The sequence below is a fragment of the Talpa europaea genome (genome assembly GCF_964194135.1).
Source record: "Talpa europaea genome assembly, chromosome: 16".
In the NCBI taxonomy this organism is placed as follows: Eukaryota; Metazoa; Chordata; class Mammalia; order Eulipotyphla; family Talpidae; genus Talpa; species Talpa europaea.
Genome location: NC_140084.1, coordinates 44,817,082 through 44,843,862, shown reverse-complemented (window position 1 = coordinate 44,843,862; position 26,781 = coordinate 44,817,082). Strand labels below are relative to the sequence as shown.

At 56.3% G+C, this 26,781-nt stretch overlaps 1 protein-coding gene across 2 annotated transcripts; it reads right to left on the bottom strand.

Moving 5' to 3' along the window:
* On the bottom strand, positions 1-26,781 carry MARK4 (microtubule affinity regulating kinase 4; the record flags this gene model as incomplete). 2 transcript variants are annotated; one of them, XM_084257162.1, is made up of 18 exons in its annotated part: positions 273-337; positions 1,737-1,781; positions 2,668-2,747; positions 2,929-3,207; positions 4,656-4,759; positions 6,786-7,003; positions 9,935-10,094; positions 10,201-10,310; positions 11,566-11,665; positions 12,112-12,231; positions 15,186-15,422; positions 17,446-17,502; positions 18,699-18,769; positions 18,851-18,916; positions 19,608-19,656; positions 19,745-19,798; positions 22,370-22,570; positions 26,731-26,781. In XM_084257162.1, the coding sequence occupies 18 exons, from the start codon at positions 26,779-26,781 to the stop codon at positions 273-275; spliced, it is 2,067 nt and encodes a 688-aa protein (XP_084113288.1). The 2 variants fall into 2 exon arrangements, with proteins under 2 accessions (XP_084113287.1, XP_084113288.1); XM_084257161.1 differs by lacking the exon at positions 2,668-2,747 and having other exon boundaries at positions 1-337.

Genomic DNA, 26,781 nt, shown 5'->3' with positions numbered 1-26,781 from the left:
TCAGAGCTCGAGGTCGTTGGAGATGCGGGTGACGAGGGTGCGGAAGGCCAGGGCGGTGCCCGCCACGCGGCGGAACAGAACGCCCCGCAGGCCGGGCCGGGGCAGCTGGCAGACCTCCACTTCGAAGTGGGACAGGGGCTCGGGCCCGCCCGCACCCCCGTGCAGGCAGGCCAGCAGGAACGGCTGTGGCTGGCGGCAGCGGCAGCGGGCGGCCGCCGTGGCCTGGCGCAGAGCTGCCATCAGGGCCTCGGGAGGGCGCGAGCTGGTCAGTTTCACACTCCAGGGGAATCGGAGCAGCCGGGGGGCGGTTTCCGTTTGATCCCAAGGTAGATGGCAACTGCGGTGGACAGATGGAGGGGTCAGCGGCGGCACAGAGGGGGCGGGAGCCCACGGCCGGGCTTGGGATGCTCGCCTAGATGTCCCCACGAGAGCCGTCGCCGCCAAGTGACTTGAGAGGGGCACACCTGCCCCGGAGGCGTGTCCCTCCTGCCCTGCCCCTCCCCCGCGAGGGGGCGCGGCCTGGTCTCCAGATTCTGGATGCCCGTGGAAGTGGCAAGGGCAACCGAATCACCTCCTTCAAAGGGAGCTGCCCGCCCCGGAACCGCTGCCCACATCCTGTGCGTCCAGCTGCCAGCAGCTCGCCGTGACTGGAAGTGAGAACAAAGGCCCTGCCGGGCTGGCCTGGCTACTACTTGGTTTGTTTGCGAGAAACGTATTCCCGTCGGTGCTCTGTTTCCTATCGAACGCCACCTTCTCCTGGCAACGACCACCCCCACCCCCCAAGGCCCAGCGCCCCCCACGCTAGGCAAGCAGTTCTCGCTGACAAGCAGCAGTGCCCCTCGGGGGTCTCGGGAAGTTTCTGGGGACTCTGTGTCACTGTCTGGGGTGGAGAGCACGGCTGGCGCTGGGAGGGAGGTCAGGGGTGACGCATGTTCTGCAATGCCCAGGAGGGCCCGGCACAACAAAGAGGCATCCTGTGCGGAAACTGTCCCTCTTCGAGGCTCCGCGGTCTTTCCGGTTTAGGTGGGGCTGCCTCTGCCTCTCAAAGCCAAGGGTGAGCACAGGACTCGCTCTGGCCAGTGAGCGCCTGCCGCCTCCCTGACCACCGTGATTGGGTCACGGATGACCACATGACTAGGTCTAGCCAATCAGAGCACTCTTCAGGCCACCGGCCTTGGTTCCGGTGTGGGCATGTGACCAGCCCCAGCCAATGAGAGTCAGTCCTGGGACTTTGGCATCACTGCTGGGGAGACTCTTTCCACTGGGGTCTGTCTCTAACTCGTGTTGCCTCAAACTCAGGCAGATTTGGCAAGATTCAGTGCTGCCTGCTTTTGTAAACAAACTCTTCTGGAACGCCCGGTTGTTTCTGTGTTGACTATGTCTGCTTTTGCCCTGCAACTGTACAGCCGAACGGCTATGATAGTCTAAACTGTTTGCCATCTGGGGCTGAGCAGATGCCTGCCACCCACTGGCCCGGAGCTGCTGGCAACTGTTCTGCCACACGGATGAGAAGACAGAGGCGGTGTGGACTCAACAGGGCGGGCAGTGGTGGTGGACGGAACTGGCTCAAGTTAAAGATGGTCAAAGGATGGTATTCATGGCAGGGGGCTGAGTGTAAGAGCTGGTGCAGAGGGGTGGGTCTTGTGGGATGAGGCTCAGGTGCCAAGGACCTGGTGGGACGGGTCTGAGCAGCAGGAGGGGCTTGTCTGGAGCCAGGGGTAGGCACGTGCACTCACCTTGTGACCTCAGGTCCCCCGATTCTCTCAGGTTCGTCTGCGACCCTAGGGCAGGGGAGAGGGGGCAGTGTCTAGTCGGGGCGAGGGGCTCCTTCTCCCCTTCCCGCTGCCTTCAGGACTCTGGGCAGCCCCTGTCTCCATCCTGGGTCCCTCCCCGCTGGCTGGGGAGGGCTGAGTCGGGACCCGATCTCACTCTGTTCCAGAAAGGGAGCCCCTTCTGGAATGGTTAGTGCAGGTGATAGGAAAGGTACGGAGGAATTTGGAAGGCAAGAGAGAAAGGGGAGCGGGCAGAGACACACACCTCCGTGCAGGAGACACACACGCAGCCCCCTTCAGGCTCTGCTCACAGGACACCTCCTCGGTGAGGCCTGCCCCTCCCTTCCCCAGGCCCCCGACTCCCCTTTCCCCGCTCTGTGCACCTCCTTAGTACCAGTCACTCCCTGACCGCCGGTATATGTCACTTGTTTACTATCTAGTCCCTCGGTAGAAAATTGGCTGTGCCTGGGCAGGGCCTTACGCATTTAGTTCACTCTCTACTCTAGGGTCTAGGATGGTGCCAGGCACACAGTAGGTGTTCAATGAATATTAATAATAAGAGCAAACACTTAGAAAGCATTTTCCAAGGCAAATTTCTAAGCTTAGTCCATTTTTAGTTCACACAAAAACCCCATGGGGAAGGTACAGCCCCATTTTTCAGAAGAAGAAACTGAGGCCCAGAGAGGCTGAGTGACGCTAATGGCCACTCTGCAGAGCTGGATGTCTGAACTGGGCAGCCCAGGCCCAGAGGCCAGATCACTGATTATTACATGAACAACAGACCCACTTACACACCCCCTACTCCACTCACAGAGCCCCCCACCTTCCGCACATACAGACCAGGCATGCGACCGGAGGCAGAGCCAGGGAGCACAGAGGGTGGACGGGAACTTACTGATCTTGGATCCCTGGGGCAGAGAGGCGCCCGAAACGCAGCGGTTAGAGTTCTGCCGTTTAGAGGGATCGAGGGTAACCCTGCAGTGTGAGGAGGGAGGCCGGGGGTGTGGCGGAGGCGAGGACAACGGGGAGGAGGGCGAGAAAGAGGAGGAGGAGGGCAGACGTCAGGTGCAGGAGGCAGAGCAGAGCAGGAGACAGGTTAGGCCCATCCGCCCACCCCACCCCACCTCCTCATCCCCCCATGTTCCCTGGGGCTCACCTTCGGGTCAGTTTGGAGGTCAGCTTGGTGAAGAGGTTGGTGGCGGGGCGGGGTCTCCCGGCGGGCAGGGGTGCGGCCTCATGGGCCAGTGTGGGAGAGGCGGGGGGCCCGTTCTGTACACCCCCGCCTCCCCCGCCCCCTGCCCGCCGGTCCCGGACCTGACCACCATGGAAGGTGCTGCGGATGGTGGAGCCGCGGGCCAGGCGGCTCCGCTCTCCTGATGGGGGAGCCAGGCTGTGACTGGAGGGGGAGGCGGGGGGTACCCGTGGGGTACCCGAGCTGTGGGCAGAGAGGGAGAAATCAGAATCTCGAGGCAGGTCAGGGCCCGGGTCCCTCCTTGTACTGAGCCCGCAGATGCAAGCACCTGGCGCTCAGAGGCAGGCTGCGCACTGCACGACTCCCTTCCCCTCCTGCGACAAGAGTTTACCAACTCTTCTCCCCTCCCGGGCCATTTGTCTACCAAACTGGCCCCCTGGCACCCATCTTCCCTGTTTTACTCCTGGTAACCCCAAACGCTACAAACAAGAGCGTTGAACACGGCCACCCAGCCAGGGACTACATTTCCCAGCCTCCCCTGCAACTCTGCAGAGTCATGTGACTACGCTCTGCCCAGCCAGACAACGTGGAATTGTTTTGTGCCATTTCTAGGTCACGCTCCCCAAAAGACCGCGGTTTGTCCTTCATCCTCTTTCCACCCTTTCTGTTGGTTGGGAATGGTGGTGACTAGGGCGGTGGCCTCAGACCCAGATCTGCAGCCTCAAGAGGAAACAGGCATTTCAGCCTGAGAGGTGGCTGGCTGTCACCGAGGACTAAGCCTCACCTCATTTAACCACCGTACTTTGGGGTCTCTTTTTCCCAGGAGCTGAGTCTATGCTCTAACTGCTACAGTTCATGCACTATAGTGGTGACAAATACAGACTCTGGGTCAGTCTGCAGCCTCTGCTCCTTGAACCACCAGAGGTGTGACCTTGGACAAGTTACTTAACTTCTCTGTGCCTCGTTTCCTCAGCTGTGAAATGGGGGAGGATCTACTTCACAGAGTGCTAGGGACACAACAGACACTGGGTGCCCCCAGTGGAAGCCGGGGGCCAAGAGAATCAGTCCCGGATTACAGGGGAGGCTCAGGGACTGGCCGGGGGTCATCCTGCCAGCAGAGCACAGAGGCAGGAGTCGAATTCTGACCTGTACAGCCAGTCACGGTCCAGTCACCCGCCTGCTCTGCCCCCGCCCCCCCGCCCCGCCACTGCCAAGCAGTAACACCTCTGTTACTGGACTTGAGCGCCCCACTCCTGGACTCGAGCTATGATGTAAACCAACTCATTCCCTTTTTAACTCCAGCCAGTCAGCACGAGCTCCCTCCCTTGGCAGCTAAGACCCAGGCAAGCAGGCCTGCCAGGCAGCCAACCAGAGGAGGCTGAGGCTGCGACATTCTGGGGCTTCTCTCAGGTTCTAAAAATGGATCATTCAAGAAAATCAACTCAGGTTCCCAAGGTTTGTAGGCGGAGAATAAGGGGGTGTGGGTGGGGGAGGGGTACTGCTTTCCTGGAGCTGATGACTAATTAATTAAGGGGGGAGGAACTCAGGGGGGCTGGAGGGGCATGGGTAGATTCTGCCAGGGGAGGGGCAGACATAGCTCTTTTCTAGGCTCTGTGCCACCCCATCCCCAGTGTCTCTCATTGTAGGTGGAGGGCCTGCTCCCCTACACCCTACAGCTGCCCCCCACGTACCTGTTTTCTTTGCCATTTGGCAACAGGGACGGGCGCTCAGCCCCTGGGCGTTCTGTGCAGACGTAAGTGTTCCTGCGGGTCATCATGCTGGGGGGGAGGTTGTTCTGTGGGAAACAGGGCCAGGAGAGGAGTGAAGGGGCAAAGGGATACCCTATTGCCCCCTTACCCTCTCTGGGCTCCCTTGTTAGCAACAACAGGGGCCTGTGTGAACTGAGTCAGAGCAGACCGATGGTTGCTCGAGGCTACAGCACCCAAACACAGGAAGGCTTAAAAGGCCATCCCAGGGATCTAGGCTAAGGGTCACGGGGGCCACTGGGGCTGAGGGGAGCCAGGTACCGAGAGGTCGCAGGTCAGTGAAGGTTCCCAGGGGCAGGCTGGTGGACCCCTCTCCCAGCCCTACAGCACCACCCAGTCACATCAGACTTGACTACGTGTGTGTTCACGCAGCTCTTAGGCTCTGTGCAGGCGGTCTCAACTGCGTGATCACCTCCCCCCCACTCATTGCCACTCATCACCCCCAGGGGCCCCCCAAGGGCTGCCCACTGCAGGCTGGGCACTTTGTATTGTTGGCATCTGTTCACATATCCATCTCCACCCCACACTGGACTCTGAGGACGGGGAGTAAGAGATCAGGAAGGGTTTCCTCTCTTTCCATCCTCCTAAGTTTGCCTAAAATGGGTATTATTGCTTTTTTCAGAGTTTGGAAGAATCCCACCAGTTGGAACCACCTGACTCTAGAATTTTCTTTATGGGCAAGTTTTAAATTACGGATTCAATCCCTTTAACAAGGCTATAAGTCTGTTCAGGTATTCGATTTCTTCTCATGTCAGTTTTGGTTAAACTGTATCTAAAGATTGGTCTATTTCATCTACGTAGTCAAACATGTCATCCTAATATCTTTTCCCCATCTTTTTACATTAGGAAAAAAATTCTTTTTCAATTCTGATACTGGTCATTTGTGTTGGCTGTCTTTGGCCCAATTGGTCATGCTAGGGGTCTGCTTTTATACATCTTTTCAAAGAACAATTTTGTAACTCTGGTGATTTTCTTCAGCGTACAGCTATGTCCTCTTATTATTGACTTTGTCTCTTTTATTTCCTTCCTTCTACTTTTGGGGGTGCTAATTAACTGTTTCTTAGCATCTTCAGGTGTGGTTTACTTTAATAAGAATAATCGCTCCTATCCATCAAGTGCCCACTGAGCCAACACTGGGGGAAGTCCTTTCTGTCCAAGATCCTGTCAGTGACCCAACTGCTTTGACAGGCCCATTTCACAGGGTAGGACAGTGATGCGAAGAGAGGTGACGTCCCCTACTCAAGGTTACACAGCTCATCAATGTTATTCAGACTCTGGTCTGTGCGACTTCAAAGTCCTGACCACCTCTCTATCACCTGCTCCCACCCCTGTCTCCCAATGTAGAGGCTATTTGGGTTCCCACAACCTGTACTGTACATTTCCAGGAAGCTGCAGAAGCAGGAGAGCCAACCCACATTCCCCAGACTCTTCTGCAGCTCAGTTTCTGCACCTAAAAGGGTTCTGCCAGTCTCTGCACTCACAAGTATGTAGAAGGTGGAAATGGGGTGTCAGCTGCCCTCTTTTCCCTTCCGCTTATAAGGCAAGGTGCTGAGATCACAGTCTTTGCTAGAGCTGGCCGCCAGTGCCTGTTCTCTAGAGCTCTGGGGTCCTCCTGGTAGAGGATGGGGTTTCTGATTCTCGGACTGCAGCTGCGACTGTGAGTTCTTGAATTCAGCAGTGGCGGAAGAAGTGGCTTCAGAGGTGGCAGCTCCCTTGGCAGGTCAGTTCTGCTGTGTGTATGTGTCATTCCTGTGGTCTAGCCACTGGCTGCTCCTCCAGGCCATCCTACAATTTGGTAAGCACCACACCTAACTCCCTTTATTAAATCCTTCCTCCCGGAAGCAAGGCTAATGCTTCTTTTAGACACTGACTATTAAGTTATATACTAGCATTAAGCTTAAGTTCAGGCAGAGAGAATTTAAAAAATGTCGAATTAATGAGCAGATATGACAGGGGTCCCCTGTGGAGGTCTGAGGAGCAGACGTGAAATGACAGGGGGTGAAAATGACAACCAGGTGGGACCTGGGGGCTGGGCCCCCAGCCTTGGCCACTCACAGGCGTGCTCGTGCTGTCCTTCCGCCGCTCTGGGATCTCTGCCTTGTTGGGGTTGTGGGCACTACTGACCATGGGGCTCGAGGGTGGTAGCCCTCGGCTCCCACTGCCAGCAGCACTGCAGCTCGCCTTCCGGCCTGGCAGCCGTTCCTCCTTCAGCTCTGTCTCCCCTGTGCTGGTCGGGCTGCGCTTGGGATGCAGGGGTGCAGGGGAGGGGCCACCTGATAAAGGGAGGACATGATCAGAGCTGGTATCCTCTGCAAAAGCCAAAACCTACTCCAGCGGACCCCGGGAACCTTAGAATTCCTTGCATTGGCTACAAAGGCCTTTCTGACAATATCTGAACAACAGACAATGACCGAGAAATGGCACACAAATGACACGATACACATATGGGTTATTCTTGCATTGTCCTTTTAAAGGCCAAAAGACTGGGAAAACCCAAAAGGCCCCCAGTAGAGGAATAGTTAAATACAGCCATGCACCCCTTAACAATGTTTTAGTCCACAATGCAGTGCATGCATGATGGAGGTCCTGAGAGGCTCTACCCTCCAGCCCAGGTGTGTGGCAGGCCGGTCCACCTCAGTCTGGGTAATTATGCCTTATGATGGCACAAGGACAAACTGCTAAGGACACATTCTCAGAATGTATCTCTGCTGCTAAGTGACACCTGACTATAAGCCAGGGTATTTCCACTCAGTGGAATACTATGTAGCTATAAAGAAGAAAAAGGTAGTTCTTTCTGTATCAATACAGAATGATCTTCAAGATATAATGTACATCTCAAAAGATGAAGTCAGATAAGAGGCTATGATTTGTATAAAAAAGGGGGACAGGGCCTCCCTGGTGGCACAAGGGGTTAAGACGCAACACTATGAAGCTATCTGCAGCCACTGCAGCACGAATTCGATCCCTGGCCAGGGAGCTACCCACATGGCACAGCAGACCTCTACTGACTTGCCCGCTGCTCCCCTCAGCAGTGTACTTTGGTCAATCTGCCTGTTCTGCTTCCCACTCTGTGTCTGGTGAATCCTCTCACCCGCCCCTGCACCTCTGAACTGTACCCTAGCTCTTATATGCATAAATAAATAAATCTTTTTTTAAAGGGGGGGGAACAGTGTATCGATTTATCTGAATCTACATGTTTATAATGTTTCTTCAAAACACCACCACTTGCATTACAAGGGGAGAAGCTAATCTATTTCTAGTGCATTAACATATTAATAGTATATTCATATAGCTCTTTTTCTCCTACACAGATAACTATCTACCTTTTTATGAATAAAAATCTCTCCAAGGTATATAAAGTAAAAAGAAAGAAGAGAAAGAAGCCAAAACAAAAGAATACACATAAAGCTGGTCACAGTGGCTGCTCAGTGGCGAACTGGGTACCGGGAGATGTGTAGGGCGGAGACTTTTTTTTAATCTCTACCCTTTTCCTACTTTCAAAATTTGAAGTGTGTGATTGTATTCATTTCAAAAACAGAACAAAACAAATCTGGTCCCTTAGACTGAGGGATTGACAGTTTTAGAACAAGCAAATTAAATGTGTTCTAGAATATTAAAGCCTTAATGTTCAAAGTTCCCCAAACACAAAAGCTGACAGCTCTGTTGGACACTCACCCGTCAACAGTGTTTTACCTTGAGAACCCCAACTCTCAGAGGTCTGTGTGTGTGCAGGGGAGTTAAAGTTTACCATGTTCTAAACACAGGATGTTGGAGTCCCTTCTTAGGCATTTTCTGGCCCAGTGTTGTTACTTTCCCGGTAGGAAAAGGGTACCCAGGGAAGGAGAAGGACTTGACCATCCGGACCCCTGAACTTCTTGCTCAGGGCTGATGCCGAGTTTCCCTGACACCCCACTCCCCAGGCCAGTGCCCACCCCAGAATAAAGGCCTGTTCTGCTAGAGAGGAGCAGGCAGAAATAAAGGAGAGTCAGAAAACGCTTTGGCAGCTCCTCAAACCATTCAACATATTGTTACCATGTGACCCAGCAATTCCGCTCCCAGGCATGTGCCCAGGAGAAAGGAAAACATATGTCTACATGGAAACTTGTACATGAACGTCATAGCAGCGTTATCTGTGACAGCCAAAGGCAGATGCCGTCTTTTGTCCGTCGGCTGCTGAATGAATACACCATTGTGGTCCAGCCACATAATGAAGTTTTGGCCAATCAAAAGGGATGAAGTACTGAGCTAGCTTGTCCACACAAAACCAGACCTGCAAAACATTAACCTAAGCGGAAAGAGCAAGACACACATAGTGTAGGATTCCATTATATGAAATGTCTCACAGGGCGAGATCTGTAGAGACAGAAAGTAGATTAATAGTCAGCAGGGGCTGGGAGTGGGGTGCATGGGGGAATCAGAGGCCAGTGGCTAAGGATTGTACAGTTTCTTTCTGGGATAAAAAAAAATGTTCTAAAATTGAATGTAGTGATGGTGGCACAGCTCTGGAAATACCACTGGATTGCATACTTTCAAGGGGTGAATTGTATGGTATGTGAAGTATGTCTCAATAAGGCTATCCAAAAATAGTGAAGAGGGTTAACACTTGATGAGGGTGTAGAAATTAGAAATTTCCAGGCCTAATCTATGGTGGTGGTGGTGTTGAGGGGATCCTATCATTTTCTGCAGTTAGCTGTCAGTTGCAGAACAGGGGTTCCAATCAGGGGCCCAAGTCCCTTTCTACCAGTAAGTCTTCCCTCATCTCAGAGTGGAAGAGAGAGGCCAGAGGGCAAGCTCTCAGCAGCTACTTTGTACAATGTGTCCTTCTGTGTCCCATTCACAGTGGAATAATCCCACTGGGCCCTGGTATCAAAGTTTCATCCCTCACAAGTGGACCAAAGAGATTCCAGTTACCATTTGGGCTGATCTCTCAAACCAGCGAGGAAGGCGCTGAGATCCGGATGGGGAGAAAAGGTAATGTGAGATAAGTGAGAGGGAGCAAGAAGACAAGAGGAGCAGCGAGGAGGTAAGACACGGAGATTGTCTGCTCTGGATCTGGCTGCTCTTCTGGTTTCTGATCCCTTCCCCAGCCCGTCTGTGCATTCCTGCCCATGCATCTTAGCTTGAGCAGGTTCCTGTTGCCCGCCAGCCTGCCCTAACGTGGGTGGGGGCTGGGGTGGCATGGGAGGGCATGGCCCAACACTCACAGAAGTCGCTGTGCCTGCGCTGGCGGTGGTAGGTGGAGGAAGAACTCCGCTGCCCTTTGCTGTGGCTGGTGCCTTTGCTGGAGCTTGTTCCATTGGTGGTGTCGCTGGGCGCCCGCACCCGTGCCAGGGCCAGCCCAGGGGCGCCCCGGTCCCCACCCTCCTGAAGGAGGATGACAGATAAGGATCCCCAGTCTTTTGATCTCTCTGCCCCAGGAGTCCCCCAACCCTGGGTATCACGCATCCCAATGTCCCTGGCGCCTTCTGACCTCAGTCTTCCTGCCCAGCAGGAGGTAGGTGGCGGTCACTTCGTTGTACTTCTGGCTGGTCAAGGCCTCTTTGATTTCTTCCCGCGTGTAGCCCATACCCACCATCACCTCTGTGGCCAGGGGATGAAGAAGAGGTTCAGTCTCCCCAAACCCTTCCCTTCTATACCTTTCTGCATGTCCCACAGCAACGCCTGCTCTTTGGTCTGCTGGTCATGCCCTCTGGTCAGCAGTGCCCTGATTCTTCCAGAAGAACATTCCCTACCACACAGATCACCTGGCAGACTCCTGCCTGCGACGAGCCCTGGCCTCAGGTCTGGGCCACCAGAGTGCTCCATACCCAAAGCCGCACTGATTGGGTCAGTGTGGGCACGTGCCTTTATTCTGACCCATCAGAGCATTCTACCCTTAAGGCCACACTGATGGGTTCAGGGGTAGCCAATGGGCACCAACCTGAAACTTCTACTGAAACATTAGGAAAGTGGTTTCTCTTCCTGAGGGGGTGTCCAGGTCACTAGGCTACGCTGTGCCAGCTTGCCTGGGAAAGCCACCACCACTGAGAAGATTCCCAGTAGCCATCTGTGAGCACCTGGATCCAGCTGTACCTGAAGGCGAACATGCTCTGGCCTTTTTAACTGTGTGAATGACTAACAACATTATTAGGTAAACTCTGTGAAATTGCTGGCGCTGACAATTTCTGACCTATAAAAATGGCAGCTTCATATGGTTTAACCTATTATTATTACCAGGTATATGAGACCAGAGTGGCTTGGCTTTTCTGTTAGTAGCAACCAAGAACGTCCTGATTAACATAACCCGCTCTGAGGCCCCAGTTTCCTCAGTTATAAAATGGAGGATTACTGGATGGTTTCTAAGAGACTCTTCTAGAGTTTAATGCTTTAAGAGCCAAGGGTTTGAGGATTCCAGGTAGGAGGGATCAGGACGAAAGGGGGTGGTGGGTGAGACACATGCCATGGTGTGGGGGGGTTTCCCCAAACAAGCAGATTGCCGATGACTTGTGCCAAAACTCTTCCAGAAGAGATCTGCAATTTTTGTGTCTTAATAAATCAAAACTAACACACGTCAGCACCTATGCCTGACGTAAGTGCACTATGTAGACCAACTGAATGGTCCCAACAACCCCATGAAATAGGTTCTATGACTATCCCATTTTGCAGCTGAAGCATGAGTCGCACAGAGAGGGGAAGCCACTTGCCCAGGGTCACACAGCTAGAAAGCAGCAGTGCAGGTGCCACAGCCCAGATTTGTCTGCTCTCCCTCATGGCCTTGCAGGCCTCTCTTGCCAAGTGGGTAGGTGCCGGGAAGCACCTACTCCCGCCTCTGTGGCCCCCTCTCCGCAATCCTCACCTATTCGCTTAGCGTCTCCAAAATCTTCCTCAGGCTCTGTGTATGGCTTCAGCTCCTCACCCTCATAGCCGATGTTGATCCATTTGTCTTTCATGATTTGCTGCAGGAACAGGGAGCAAGACAGTGAAAGGAGCAAGACGGATGTCAGAAGAAACTGGGAAAAACCCAGCTCCCCACCCCCCAGGAGGGCCCTCGAGTGGGGCTACAGGGCCTGCACCCCACCTCAAGGGCTAACACCCCAGAGCTGAGGGCTGCCTGACAGGCAGCACCTCCTCCCCGCTCCTGCACCCCCCTGCTGGAGCCTCCTGAGGCCACCCTACCTCCTCCGCATCATCTGGGTCCCTGGCACCCTGTAATCATCCTAGGAGCTCATTAGCTAATTACTGGCATGGCGGGGAGTGGGCGAGGCTGCTGGAGGGAGGGGGGCTGGGAGTCTTTTTCTGGGCTGCCTGTCTCCCCCCACCTTCCAGCAGGAGATGGGAGGCAGGACAAGGGAGGGGACAAGGGCAGGGCCAGAAGGCTGAGGCGGGAGGGCGCGGGGCTCACCTCGAGAGTACAGCGTTTAGCTGGGTTCAGCACCAAAAATCTCCGCAGGATGCTCTCACAGTCTGTCGACATGTAGAAAGGGACCCGGTACTTCCCTCTGAGGACTCGCTCCCGCAGCTCCTGGAGGAACAGGGTTACTGGGGGGGGGGCGCTCCTGCCCCAGCTCCCCACCCATTTTACACACACACACTTTCCTCTTGCCCAACCCCCGAGGGCAACAGGAGCTCCTCATCCCGGCCCTGAGCAGGTCAGCTTCCCCCCACCTAGATGCAGCAATTAAAAAAGAAGTTTTTGAAGCTACATTAACTTTGGCACAGGAGATAGAGGCCTCAGTCCCCTCACCAGGAGCACGACATGCCCCTCACATGCAGGCCAGCGGGGCGAGTGCTGGATCAGAGGCTGAGCTCGTGTCTGCCCAGAGCAGACCTTAGGTTTACGGAGGGAGGAAAGTGGGGGCTCCTCCCACACCCCTGGAACCTTCTCCTCCTCTCCCAGATGAGCCCCCCTTCTGAAGAGCTAGGCGGTGCTGGCGGCCTCAGAGGAAGCAAGGATGACTGCTGACCTTTGCGTTTTGTAAAGGGTCTTTGATGAGGAGCCTGCCAAGGCCGCAGAAGAGAAAATAAACAGCATGCCCCATGGTGTGGCAGCCCTGGAGAGCCCCTCCATCCTGAAGAGAGGCTGAGGGAGCACAGGCGGGGGTGGGGGGTGCCAGAAGCGCCCCACTGGGGCTCTCTCCTGCAAGGGCAGGAAGAGGCCTGCGCCTGGGAGCCTGTGGCCCACAGCTGATGCCAAAGGGTCATGAATATTGAAGAATGATGGGCATCGCGTTCAGAGCGCACGCCCCAGACAGGCCGCGTTCTCAGGCTTTACCCATCATCACATCTGTGCTCCCGGTGCCGGAAGGCTGGGGCGAGAGGCCCATTTTTCTGATGAGGAAACTAAGGCCTAGAGCAGCGAAGGCACTTCTGCTGGGACTGTGCAAAGGCAGAGCCAGGGCTCTAAGCCAAGCAAGAGGGTCTCAGGGCTGCGCTGGGAACCCCTAGCACCCCCTCCCCGCCTCACGGTGGTGAGAAGTCCTCAGGCCACCGACGCCACCAAAGCGACCTGGCCCCCGAACCGGGTCGGTGAGGGTGAGGGCTTTCTACCCCTAGACTGGCTGGACCTGGGCTCTCATTTTTTTTTTTAATATTTATTGAAGTAACATTGTCTGAGAGCAACATATAAATTTCAGGTGTGCAACTTAACACACACCTTGATGTCCCCATAGAGAGGTGGGGACAGAGGCCAAGAAGGGCCTTGGATGAGGTTGCTCAGCAAGGAAATGACAGCTGGGGACCTGCCCCAGCGGGCCTGGAGAACCTGGAGGGCAAACCAGGGCAGCAGGAGGTGACAAGGGCCTGGGGGAGGTGAGACGCCAGGCAGCCCTTTGAACTGGCCTCCTGGCTTCATGCGTGGGGCTGGGAGTGCTTATTTTTGTGAGAGGCCACACTGGGCAAGTCTGATCTCAGCACATCTCTGAATAGCTGCTACCAGGATGGCAATGGCCAGACCTCACCGAACAGGGGTCCGGCCGGGCACCCAGGGGTCGGCTCCTCCGCCAAGACCACGGTGAAGGTGGGGCTCCCTCCTCCTCAAGGCTTGGGTCTCGGCTCTGAGGGCCCAGCCCCACGGACTTCTCCGGCCTCCAGGCCACAGGGAGCAGGACTGAGCTCCTGTGGCACCATTCCCCACCTGAACCCGAGGAAAGGCAGACGACCCAGAACAAGGGAGGGCCTGCAAGGTAACTGGCCCGAACTCGCCAGCCAGGCCTCGTCCCGGAAGAGGGGAAGGCCGACGCCAATTCTGGGTGAAAGGAGACTAAAGAGACCGGGCAACTGCTGCTGAAATCTGAGTACGGGCCGCGGGTTAGAGGCCAGGGCCTCATCCATGCTGTTTCCCAAGCGCAAAGCCATGGACGAAATGCCCAGTCCCCGGGGACGCTTGCCGACCGGAGCCTTTAGGGACAGAGGGACGTGGCGTACGCAACTAACTCCCAACGTCCCGACGACAATGACGGGCGAAGCCACGTGTACAGACAGACACGCAGTTGTGGCAAAGGCTAGCAGCTGGGGCTGCTGGGAAGGGAACCGCCAGCTCTTCGAGTCTTGTGACCTTCTGGAGGCGGCCATCATTGCAGCATAGAAGTTCAAAGGGAAAAAAAACACGCAGCGCCCACCCTGCATTTCCCAGGTCCCTCTGGGGCTGCTCCCCCGTCACACTGGCCAGTTTCTGACAGAACCGACGCTGCGTTACTTATTTTGCTTTCTGCCTGGCTCTGTGCTGGAACGTGCATCTGCGAGGGCCGGAGTTTTCCTGTCTGAAGCGTACAGCTCAGGAGGGCTCCGTCTCATCTCACCCCTGGGTTGTGCGAGCATCAGCACAATCGCTTTTAGATTGACTCTCGTCACTCCAAGAGAGCCTGAACAGAGCCCCACCCTCAGGGCCTCCTTGAATCAGCCGTCTTGATGGCGCTGCCTGTTCTAGACGGTCACAGAAATGGGATCCTATGTGAGTGGCCTTTGGTGACTGTTTTCTCACTCGGTGTGTTTATGAGGCTTGCAGCGTGCGTGAGGGCAGGGCCTCTTTTTCCTCTTTTGTTCACGCAAAGCCTAAAATGGGCGGACCCGTCAACAGTGGGCAACAACCACAGTCACGCATCCTCAATGGAGGCGGTCTGGGAGCAGCCACATGTCTTTTGAGGGGGCTCCACCATCACGCAAACCTGGATGGACGGCCTCCTAGACACCTGCGCTGGAGGGTGCAGCCTCCAGGGGCCACTATCATAGGGGCATGTGATTGGGTGATGCCAAGTACGTACTGAGTGAGTGAAGGAGTCAGGGCCTGAACCCAAGGCTGCCAGACACAAGGCTTGTGCCCACTGGGCCCCGCCCTGTCATGTGACCTCAGGCCAACCCCCGTCCCTCTGCAGAAGAGGTGGTGGAGGGGAGAGTAGGGGGCCAACTGTGGGGGCTGGGGAGAAGACCCCAGGAGAGTAACACCCCCGCCTGGCAGTCCCACCCAGCCCCGCCCAACACCTTGAGGTTGTGCCCATCAAAGGGCAGGGAGCCGCTGACGAGGGTGTACAGGATGACGCCGAGGCTCCAGATGTCCACTTCCGGCCCGTCGTACTTCTTGCCCTGGAACAGTTCCGGGGCAGCGTACGGGGGACTCCCGCAGAACGTGTCCAGCTTCGAGCCCAGCGTGAACTCGTTGCTGAAGCCGAAGTCGGCAATCTTGATGTTGGCCTCGGCATCCAGTAGGAGGTTCTCGGCCTGCGAGGGAAGAAGCGGGCAGAGGGTAGGACTCGCGGCCAAGGCCCTAGCGGACCTGTGCAGCTGACGGGAGCACAGGCTCTGAGGCCCACCAGGACGGCAGCTTGCCCCTTCCCTTCTGCGTGACCTTGGCAGTGACGTCACTTAAATGAGTTACCAAAGAGGCTTAGAACAAGAGTTCACGCCCAGGAAGGGCGATCCGCCGTAGCTCTCACCCCCAACGTGGGCTGCAGAGCTGAGGGTCCTCAGCAATCTCTCACCCTCTCTGAACTTGTTGACCAAGCAGAAAACAACAAAGAACTGACCAGTCAAGACCCGTAAGGATGAAAACAATCCTTTTCGCTAGTACTTACTGTGCATGTCGGCAGGAGGACTTGGTGGGCTGATTCATGTGAGTGGTTGCACAATGTGGGGTTGAGAGGAAAGACCCTGGGGGGATCCCCAGCAACACCACTCACTTGCTATGTGACTGTGGATGGGTTTCCAGACACCTCTGTGCCTCAGTCTCCCCGTGTGTGCACCTAGGCCATGGGGGAAGGCGCACGGCGCCTGCCATGGCACCTGGGATGTTGTTAGCACTCAAGTCACACATTATTTGTATCAGGTTTTGCCTACTTTAATTTTTTAGCGCCCTAACTGGCTTTGCCAAGTGATTCATGAATTGGGCAGCACCCCATCAGCAAGCACAAAGAGGAAGTCTGCTGTTTCCGCGTGAAACTGCCATGTCACAGGCGAGGAAACTGAGGCTGGAGAGGCCCCCTCCCTTGTGCAAAGCAAGAAAGAGGCAGTGCTGGAACCCAAAAGGCTGCCTTCTCCACGGTCTCGCAAGGAAGGAGCCTCCTGTGTCCTTCTTCCAGCTTTTTCACGACAAATCAAGGCGTGGATCCACCCTTCAAAACACTGCCTCCCCTTCCTCACAGTCTCCCTACACCCTGGCTTATTTCTCTCTGAGGCACTGGAGGCTCTAGGAGGTTCTATAGGCCAGCCCCAAGCTCAGCCTCAAGTCTGGGTCCAAGGGCCACAAACCAAAACTCCCTTTGTCCTTTCCAGCACCGTCCACCAGGGGGCGAGCCTCTCCATGTTACTCTTCATGCTAAAATGGATAAAGTAGAACCTCTAAGGTGCCGGCTTGGGGAAGGGTGTGGGCTTGGGGAAAGGTGTGTGCCCGTCAGGGGAGTTCAGGGGGAGTGTTCAGAACCCTCCACAGCAATTGACCAGTGGAGTTCTATATTGTTTTAAATCTAAGAATTCCAAAAGATTTGAAATTAAAAACAATGAAACCTGGTTTATTGCTATAGATCTCCTAAGAAGCAGTTACTTAACACAAGGACGTAGCAGGTGGCACATAGTAGGTGCTCAAGAAATGGCAATGAGGACAACTGGATCGAATCAGGTGGATGTTTTTCTCTCATCTGAGATGAGAACTCCTTCGATGTGTGGTTCTCGCTGGGTGTGAGATGTGGATGTGGAAAGGAGCCCTGGGGGACCTAGAGTTGCTGGCTGGGGGTGCCCCACGAGCTCCAACAGGTAGTGTGGGAGACAGTCTCTCCCCTACCTGCCACTCACCTCTGGGGTTCTCTCTCCAAGGTCCTTGTCTAGTTCTAAGATGCCTGTGACTCTAAGACCTATGAGACAGCGCAGCTCTGAGGCTCTAATATCTCATTTCTTGAAGATTCCTGAATGTTTGAAAGTTTGAGAGATGCCAAAGCTCTGGAGGCTGGGAGAGGACTGACTCTTCATGTGCTCCTGAGCCCTTGTCAAGCATGCTTGGACAGCCAGGTTGTTCTAGAAACTCTGTTGCGTTCCCTGTGGTTCCCAACTCCTCCTGCCCCCACCCCCTCCCAATTGCTCCCCCATCTGGAGGCCTTGCTTTGGCTACAAAAGTTGGGGGGAAAAAAATCAAGGGAACCTGGATGCCAAGAAAAGAGCTCGGGGAAGAAAGGGAGGAATGTGGTGGAGGGTACAGCCACGATGTGGGGGACTGTGGTTCAGCTGCAGAGTGCACAGCAGGGTGGGGGCTCACCTTCAGGTCTCTGTGCACAATGTTTTTCTGGTGACAATAGTGTACAGCCGATACAATCTAGGGGGATGGAAGGGAAAGTCAGTTACTTGTGGCCCCCAAATCCTTCACCCTTTGGCAGAGACCCTGTGAACCCACTCACAACTGATCCCCCAGATGCCAGGCCTCCCACCCAAGGATCTGCAGAGACACATGCCCTCCCGGACACCGGATGTCAGGACACACACAGCAGGGACATCGGAACCAAGACGCCCCCACCCCGACTTCCACACCTGCAAACACATCAGAGCACACCACATACCCTAGGTGGATGGTGCCCCAATGTACCAGGGCTTAAGCACCCCACACTCAGCACAGCTGGAGAGTCCCAGATGGACACGCTCAATGGGAACCCTTCGCCTAAGCAGAGCCTCACACCCAGCACCTCATGCCTGCTTGTCTTTTTAGCCTCGAACCTGCCACCCTCACACCTATACCTTCAAACACAGGCACCCTCATCCCTGGGCACCCTCACCCTGAACACCCTCACACCTGGGCACCTTCACACCTGCACCCTCACACTTGAACACCCTCACCCCTGGGGACCCTCACACCTGCACCTTCATAACTGGGCACCCTTACACCTACAACTTCATACATGGACACCTTCACCCCTGACACCTTCACACCTGGGCACCCTCACCCCTGGACACCTTCACACCTGGGCACCCTCACCCTGGACACCCTCACCCCTGGACACCCCTCACATCTATATTCCTCCTCTCACCCACATACCTGGGCACCCTCACACCCATATTCCTCCTGTAACCTACAGTACTTGGGTCCCCACACACCTGGACCCCCGCACTGCCACATCCCCGATGTCCACACATGGTACAAACTTGCCTCCCAACTTACATCCCCACCTCTGGGTCCCCTCATTGCTTCACACCAGGTTGCCACACGCTTTCACCCATACATCGACACACCTGAATACCTAGGCACCCACACCTATTTCCCATACACCTTCTAATCTGCACTCCTACACCAGCACACCTGCAGCTGCAGGTCCTCTCAGCCGCCTCCTACAAACGGGCACACCCTGGCACCCACACCTGACAGCTGGACATTCTCACACCTGGGCATCTGCACACCTGCATGCCCAACTCTCCAGTGACTTCAGTCCGGAACACCCCAGACTGACCCCCACCTCGCAAAGCCCAGTGTCCAGAGACAGAGGCGCCCCTCCCAGACTTGCCCACAGTCTTGACCCTGACCTGTCGAAACTTGGCTCGCGCTTCCTTCTCCTTCATGCGGCCATGTGACACGAGGTAGTCAAACACTTCTCCTGCAGGGCAGAGGCCGAGCGGGGGTCAGGGTGAGATGCCAGGGGCCAAGGGCACAGGGTGGGGCGGGGCAGGGTCCTCACCGGCACTTGCATATTCCATCACCAGGTACAGCGTCTTCTCGGTCTCGATCACCTCAAAGAGCTTCACTGCAATGGTGGGAGGCGGTGGTTGGGGGTTTACACAGGAAGAGACCCCCCACCTACCCAGAGTCTGGAACTATGTGGCTGTACCGACCCTAACACCCCTCACTTGAGAACACTCTATGGCTCCCTCCCGAAGGCAAGATTTCCCAAACCCCTCAAGCCCAGTTTACCACCTTTTCCACTTTCTCACAAAAATGGCCAGGGATTTGGATCTGTTTTCTTCGCCTCTGTGTCTCCAGCGTCTAGCATGTATCAGCCATTCGACGTGCACTTACTGAGTAAGTGAACTACCCGATGAATAGATAAGGCCTTCACATCCGGACCCGGCTAAATTCCGCTTCTCTTGGTCAAGACCCTCCTCTCTTCCCCTCTGCCTTAGCGAGCGTGACAAAGATGATAAACGCTGCTCCTGCCCAGGCCCCATCACCAGGCTCTGCATTATTCTGCACCCACAATCCTACCCAATCCTCACAAGGCCCTTGAGGCAGGCCCTCTTATCACCCCTGTCCCAGAGAAGATTGAGGTTCAGAGAGGTTCAGTGACTTGCCCAGGGTCACACAGCAAGTGAGCAGCGAAGCGGCTCTGAGACAACAGGCCTCTCTATCATAACCACTAGTTCTCCTGCCCATCTCTCCCCACCCCTTCCCAAGTGCTGTGGCTGGTACCCCCACGCTCACGCCCTTCCTCTCCTCACCGATGTTGGGGTGGTTTAGGCCCTTCATGATACGAACTTCTCGGAATAGCTAGAAGGAAGAGAAAGATGAGGGTTGGTGGTTTCCAGGACCCTCTTCCCAACCACAGTCCCACCCTGGGCCTCTCCCTGGGCATTACCTTCTGGAGGCTGCTGGGATTTAGTTGGGTTTTGTCGATGATCTTGATAGCAACCTACAAGTGGAAGGAGGAAGAGGGAAAAGGTCAAGGTACCACAGGCTCTGGAGCTGGGAAAGGTGCCCTGATTCAGATCACCCTCAGATGGCCATCCTTTGCCTCCCCTCTGTCCCCCACCCCCACTCTGGGTGATTCCTAGTGGACTGCAGGTGCGGGCCTCAGGACCTTTGCACGTGCTGTTTCCATGTGTCCAGCACTTTTCCCTATTGTACAGTAGGGCCTGGGTGGGGCTGCACCAGGACCTGTGTGTGAGGGTCACTGAGACTTTGAAGGGAGCCCTTTGCGATCTCAGATTAATGATCCATAGCTGAACTATGGGAAATAAATAATTGTAGGTAACATTTACCAGCTGGACATATGTGCAATATATCACAGTCTGTGTGCTTTACACATGAGAACTCTTTAAAACCTCTTAACAACCCTGTAAATGTTAGGATTAACCTCATTTTATAAATGTTTTCTGGAAACTGAGACATAGAGCCATTTGGCTAAGGTTATGTGGCCAATAAGTTTGTGGGCTGGGATTTGAACTCATGCAGCTTGATTAAAAGAAAATGTGTATGTGCATGTGCACGTGCACATACACACAATTTTTTAAAAGATGATGTATTTATTTATGCATACAAGAACTGGGGTGTAGGCCAGAGGTGTAGGGTAGGGGTGGTAGGTGTGAGGATTCACCAGAGACAGAGTGGGGAGCAGAAAAGGCGGATCCACTGAAATACTCTGCTGAAGGGAGCTGCACGCGAGGCAGGAGAGGTCCTCCGCACCAAGTGGGTTGTTCCCTGGCCAGGCAAGGATCGAATTTGTGCTTCAGCGGCCGGTGACAGTCTGATAGTGCTGTCTTAAACCCCTGAGTAGGGAGGCCCCCCACACATGATTTTGAAAGAACTTTCATCGTGGAAAATCAGAATGTTACTGAATTCTCTTTATATACTCTTTAGCCTGTAGTTTGGTAATTTTTCCCCCCTAATTTCAATTTCACCTTGATGTTAAAATTGAGTTTTACCCCAATGATAAACTAGTGGACTGCACACGTGGGTCTCAGGACCTTTGCATATGCTGTTTCCACATGTCCACCACTATCCCCTGTTGTACAGTAGGGCCTTGAGTTTATCATGAGTGAGGGGCTTTCAAAAGGTCTTCGTCTAGGGCCTCCCCGGTGGCGCAGCGGTTGAGCGCTGGGCTGTGAAGCTGCCTGCAGCCTCTGCAGTGCTGGTTCAATCCCCGGGCGCCAGCGAGGGTCCCACATGGCGCACAGACCTCTCCTGCCGCGCCCGCTGCTCCCCTCAGCAGTGTACTTTGTTGGTCTGCCTGTTCTGTTCCCCGCTCTGGTCTGGTGAATTCTCTCACCCTCCCGCGCTTCTGACTGTACCCCAGTGCTTGTATAAATAAATAAATAACTCTTTAAAACCAAAAAAACCCAAAAGGTCTTCATCTAGATCTAGGTCTACAGCTTCGCCAAGGGGCTGGGGGACCCCTCATTCACCAACCTCCTTGTCCACCCTCCCTCTTCAATTCTTCCACTAGGAGGCTTTGTTTGCTTAGAAGCTGGTCCTCTCAAACCCCCCCAGAATCATGTCCAAGATCCACATAAGGGCTGACGTGTTCTTTGTGGGGGAGAGGGACCCTTCCCTTCCCTCATATTCTCACAAATGGGTTTTTAATTCTGTCAAGCACTTTTTATGCCAGTATTGAGACGATCATATGGTTTCTCTCCTTGAATCTGCAAATGTGGCGAAGAACATGAATAAATTGTCAATTTGAAAAGAACTGTGCATTCCCGGGACAAACCCCGCTTTGTCATCCCGCAGCTTCCTTTAACTGACTTGCCAGAGTCTATTTGCTAATATTGTGTGGAAGGTTTCTGCATCAACGCTCACTACGGTCAAGTTCTTGAGTCACACTAGCCCATCATTTCGCTTTGGGTCTGGTTTTGCTCTCATCTCTGAACTCGCACTTGTCATGAGCTGGGCAGGGAACCTCCTTTCTTTAGTCTCTGGAGGTGTTGGCATAACAGTGGAATGTGCGGCCAGGATTTGCCCAAAAAAACCACTGGGGCCAGGCATCTTTGGCGTGTGGTGTAGACGGCGTGAGGGCAGGGAGCCCGGCAGGGGCCATCTCGCCAGTCAATCTAGGTTATGAGGTCTTTTTGCAACAGTGTCGCAATAATCCTTAGTATGTCCCCAGAGGTGGGGAGAGCAAGGAACAGTCTGTTCTCACCTCATGGTCACCGGAAGGTTTGGTGGACCCAAAGTCTATCATGCATCGAGAGGCGGCCCAGGTTGAGACACAAAGCCCCGGGAATTCCTCTTAGGAATACCTCGCGTGGCTCCACCTGTTACCTGAGATTTCCGACCATTTCAGGGTTGCCTGAAATTGGTTCTCTCCTCCCAACTAGCGCTGTTCCGGAAATATCCAAGCCGCTGTGACCTGCCCCGGAGAAAGTCAGGGACTTACCTGAGGTCACACAGCACAGTGAGGGCCAAGCCTAGCCTCTCCCCACCTCCCAGAATGCACCTGCTGCTGGATCCTGTCCCAGCCGCAGCCCACCCCGCCCTTGCTCACCTCCCGGCCCGTGAGGATGTGCCGGGCCAGCTTGACTTTGGCGAAGTTGCCCTTCCCGATGGTCCTCAGCAGGCGGTAGTTACCCACGTGGGGCTGCTCCTCGGGACAGGAGGCGATGGAGTTCCGGCAGCGGGCACCCAGGGAGCGGCTGGACCAGGACGGCCCTTTGTCCGAGGAGCGGCCACTGCCCAAGGTGCCATGCTAAGGGGAGACGGAGCGTGAGCGGTGGGGAGCGCTGGGCCAGGCCCACCTGAGGGCACTGTGGGCAGGGTGGGTAGCTCTGGCCACGGTCAGAGGCCCCAGGCCAGGGAGAGGCTGCGATTGGGCTCCCATCTCTCTAATAAAGAGACACTCTGGGCGCCCTATCCCCAATCAGCCTCTTCTTCAGCCCACCCCAGCTTCCTCTTCTAATGACTAAAGCTCCACTGGCGCCCCAACAGTTATTCCAAATACTGCAGCCCCCACCCCCAGTCGCTGTTGACCTCGATCTGGACCCCGGCAAACAGCCCCCAGGGGCCACACCTGGACCCTCGTGGCTCCCAATATTCTGTTTCCTCCATCATTGTCCCCGTGCTGCCCCCGAGCCCTATTCCAAACCCAGACGCCGATGCCGTCCTCCTGGGGTGCCCCCCTTGAGCCCATCCCAGTCTCTTTGCCCCCAAACCTGCGGCCAATGGTCTGTCCCGTGGCCCTGACATTGTTTCCTGCCTTCTGTGGGAAACACTGTTGCCTGAGCACAACCCCCCACACCCAGGAGACACTGGAGACGCCACTCCCAGCTCCCACGCCTTCGGCCCTACTGTCCTCCACGTTCCTGCCACCCTGTCCCTGCTGGGCCTCTCTCCCCCGAAGGTCACTTGCCCGCTCCCGACGCCCTGCCCTGGTTGTCAGCCACGGGGACAGGGCCTCCCTTTCAGGGCCGGGGCCCAGGGTGCTGCAGGTGACAAAGGGAGTCATGGGCTCCGGCCAAGTCAGCTCTGCTCAGACCCTGCGAGCCAATCCCGGGGCCCTTCCCAGGGCTGGGGGTGGGGAGCGAGGGGACAGAGGGAGCTCTGGAAGAGAGGAGGCGGGTGGGTAACGAGGAGGGCCCAGATGTGCACCTGGCAGGGGACCTGCCAGGCCGCTGAACCTCATGATGTTCCATCAGCCCCAATTCATAGGAAGGGAAACTGAGGCCCAAAGCCTCCATTTTGGGGTCTGGAGCTAAACCCAGATCCTTGACCCCAGAGCTGATGCTCTTCCCCGTCTCTGCCCCATCCTGCCCCACACTGTGTGAAGCGGGCTCACCCCGGGTCCCGCCTGCGAGGGGCCTCATGGACACTGAGTTCCCACCAGAGTCCGTTGCGCCGGAACCCTCATGTTCCAGAGAGGAAACCGAGGCTGGGAGGAAGGAGTTGGCGGGTCAAGGTCACACATTCACTCACAAGGGTGGACAGAGAACTGCCGCCGCGGGGGCCCGACCCATGCTCCTGCTGCCCACCGTGCCCTCACCCTGGCAGCCCACGGAGGCCCAGTGATGGCGGCGACCCCAAGGCCAAGGCAGGCCAGGTACCTCGCCCAAGGTCACAGGGCAGTGGAGGGAGTCTAACCTGGGTCTGCTGCCTCCCGCAGCCCAGGGCCTTCCCGCAGCCCAGGGCCGCTCACTACTCCAGGCTTCCCCCCAGGGGACCGCAGGGAGGTGGACATGCTGGCTGATAAGGCCTCTGACCCCCACCAAGATGAGGGCTTGGAAAAGAATCCCCATCAGGTGGCACCAGAGGAGCCAACTGGGGGTGGGTTGGCACCCCACCGAAGGCTGCAGGCTGAGGGACCCCTGCAAGGGGCAGCGGGTGGCAAAGCCCCCAGGGGCCGGGGGCGGGAGCTAAAATTGGCCAGCACCACCAGCTGGCCCAGCTCCCTCCCGCCCGCCCGACCGGCTGGCGCCCCAACACCAGGCCTGTTGTTAGGGAACTTCCAGAGAGGCTGGACGGAAGGGGGTCTGGAACTTGGGCTGGGGGAATGCGACCCCACAAGGCCACCATGATGGCATCCAGGCGGAAGGGACTGCAACCTCTAACTCCAGAGGGAGAGCTGTCCCTCCAAAATAGTGTTGGGAGGCGAGAGACAGGGATGGCCTGGAGTCCCCAACCAAGCACAAATCTGAACAAAAGGAGGATGAAGTCCTTGCATGCACTCCACTTTACAGATGAGGAAACCAAGGCTCAGAAAGGTGAGGTCACTCGCCTGAGGTCACACAGCTTGGGAGAGGCAGAAACTAGATCTGAACCCAAGTTTATCTGAATAATCAAAGGAATAATAACAGTGACACCAGCAGCTAACACGCCTGGCCCCGTGTATGCATCTGACTCACACCAGCTCCTCGCTCCTTAAAACATCCCTAACAGGGAGGCGCGATCATCAAACTCAGAGAGAGATAAAGAAACTGAGGCTCCCAGCAGGGAGTGGATCTGCAAGCTCTAGCAACAACTAATGACAGACAGCCCTGGGCTGGGAACCCAGGCCGGCTGACTCACAGCCAGTGTGCGGGCACTTCCTGGGTGCCAGGCTTCACCAGCACGGTCTCCAGTAAACCTCTGGGGGACTCAGAGGTGATCGCCCCCATTTCCCAGGGCAGGAAACTGAGGCTTGTAAAGGGAGAACCAGAAGTCTGACGAGAATCAAATGGGCTGGCAGAGCCAGGATCTGAACCCAGGCTGGGGGCTCCCTGGCACTTCCTATAATAACTGGGAGGTGTCACCAGAGACCCAGTTAGCCTGGCTTTAGTATGATGGGCAGTGGCTGGGTTGGGGATAGGGTGGGCATCTCCATGTAGGAGGGTTCTACAGGGTGAAGGGCTGGAGATGCAGCTTCCCTGCGGGGATCTAAGGTAGGGGTGGGGTAGGGGAGGGACCCAGTGGAAGGTCTCGAGGGGAAGGGGCCGGGATCGCAGCTGTGGAGGAGTCTGGGCTGGCTGCCCACGGTGGTGGTGGGATCTTTAGAAGCGCTGAGAGTAAGCAGAACAAGGGAAATGGGGGGCTCGCTGAAACGGTTCGGGCTGTGGTGTCAGAGTGGGGAGGGGTGGCTGGCAATACCCATGGGTTAGTAGAAGTCCGGGGCCGGGGTGCTGGGCAAGGGGTATGGTCTTGAGGAAATGCTTAGATGTCACAGGAGAGGGTTTCTAGCACAATCCTGGGAACCAGAGAGAAGCCTGGGGCCTGTAACACCTAGAAGGAGTTTCCCAGGGAATAAAGGCTGGGCCTTGTGGGGGTTAAGAGGCCTAGGAACTTGGGGAGAAGCCATCCAGCAGACAGTCCCCAGGAGAAAAGGGTTAGACCAGAGCTTTTGAGTGCAGAAGTCCTCTGGAAGAAGGATCTGGAGCCAGCCCTTGTGAGCTGGGAGGTCGGCTGAAGCTGAGGAGGGGGTTTCCCAGAGAGGCCAGATTACCCTCCCCCTGAAAAGAAAAAGGGAGGTCTTGGAACAGGAGAAGGGATGGGGATCTGGAGAGCTAGAAGAAATGATGTCCTGTGAGGAGGGGCCTGGCCAAGGTGGGGGTCCAGAGGCTGGGGGCTTGGGGAGGGGGGCTGCCTGAACTGGGCATAAGGGAGCCTAAGGCCTGGAGTCAGAATGGTCCAGGGCCTAGAAAACGGAGACTGGCCTGGGGCCCTGGAAGTTGGAAGCCAAGACTTAGGGGAGAGGAAGCCACCAGAGAGGGTCCCCCCTGCAGCATGTGGGGGGAGGGCTGGGAATCCAGGGGCAGGACTGCCTAGAAGATGGGGACCAAGGCCTGGGAGTGCAGAGACCTTGAACAAGCCAGAAAGGGCTCTGGGCCCAGGAAAGGTGGAAACTGGCTCCGGTGGGGGGTGCCCACAGGGGCTGGGAGGATCCCTGAGGCTGGGAGGGCTGGGAATGAGAGGAGGGGGCCTTTGGGGAGCCTGGCACCCGGAGCCAGACGGAGAAGGCCCAAGCCAGAGGCAGGACGGGGCCGGGCCTTCCTGGGCGAGGGCCAGGGCCGGGCCTCGGGGTCAGAAGCCCAGCAGAGCCGGGAGGGGGCGAGTTGTGGGATGCGGCGGGCCGAGAAGGGCAGGGGCTCGGCACCCGCCGGGGAAGGGAGGGGCGCCGGCCGGCGGGGAGGGGGCTTCCTGGAGGGAGCGACCGGCGGACGCGGTCCGCCGAGGGCCGAGGGGGTCCGGAGAGAGGGGCGCCCCGGGGTCGGGCTGCGCCGAGGTTGGGGGAGGGTCGGCGGGCCCCGGGTCGGGGCGGGGGGCGGGCGGGGCGGGCGGCCCAGGCCGGGGGGGGCGCGGGGCTCGCGCGCGGGGGCGCAGCCGGCGCCCGGTCGGCGGCCGGACCCGGCCGGGGCTCCCCAGGGGCCGGGCCCCACTCACCGTGTCCGAGTTCCGATCGTTGCCCGGGGCCAGCGCCGTCCGCGAAGACAT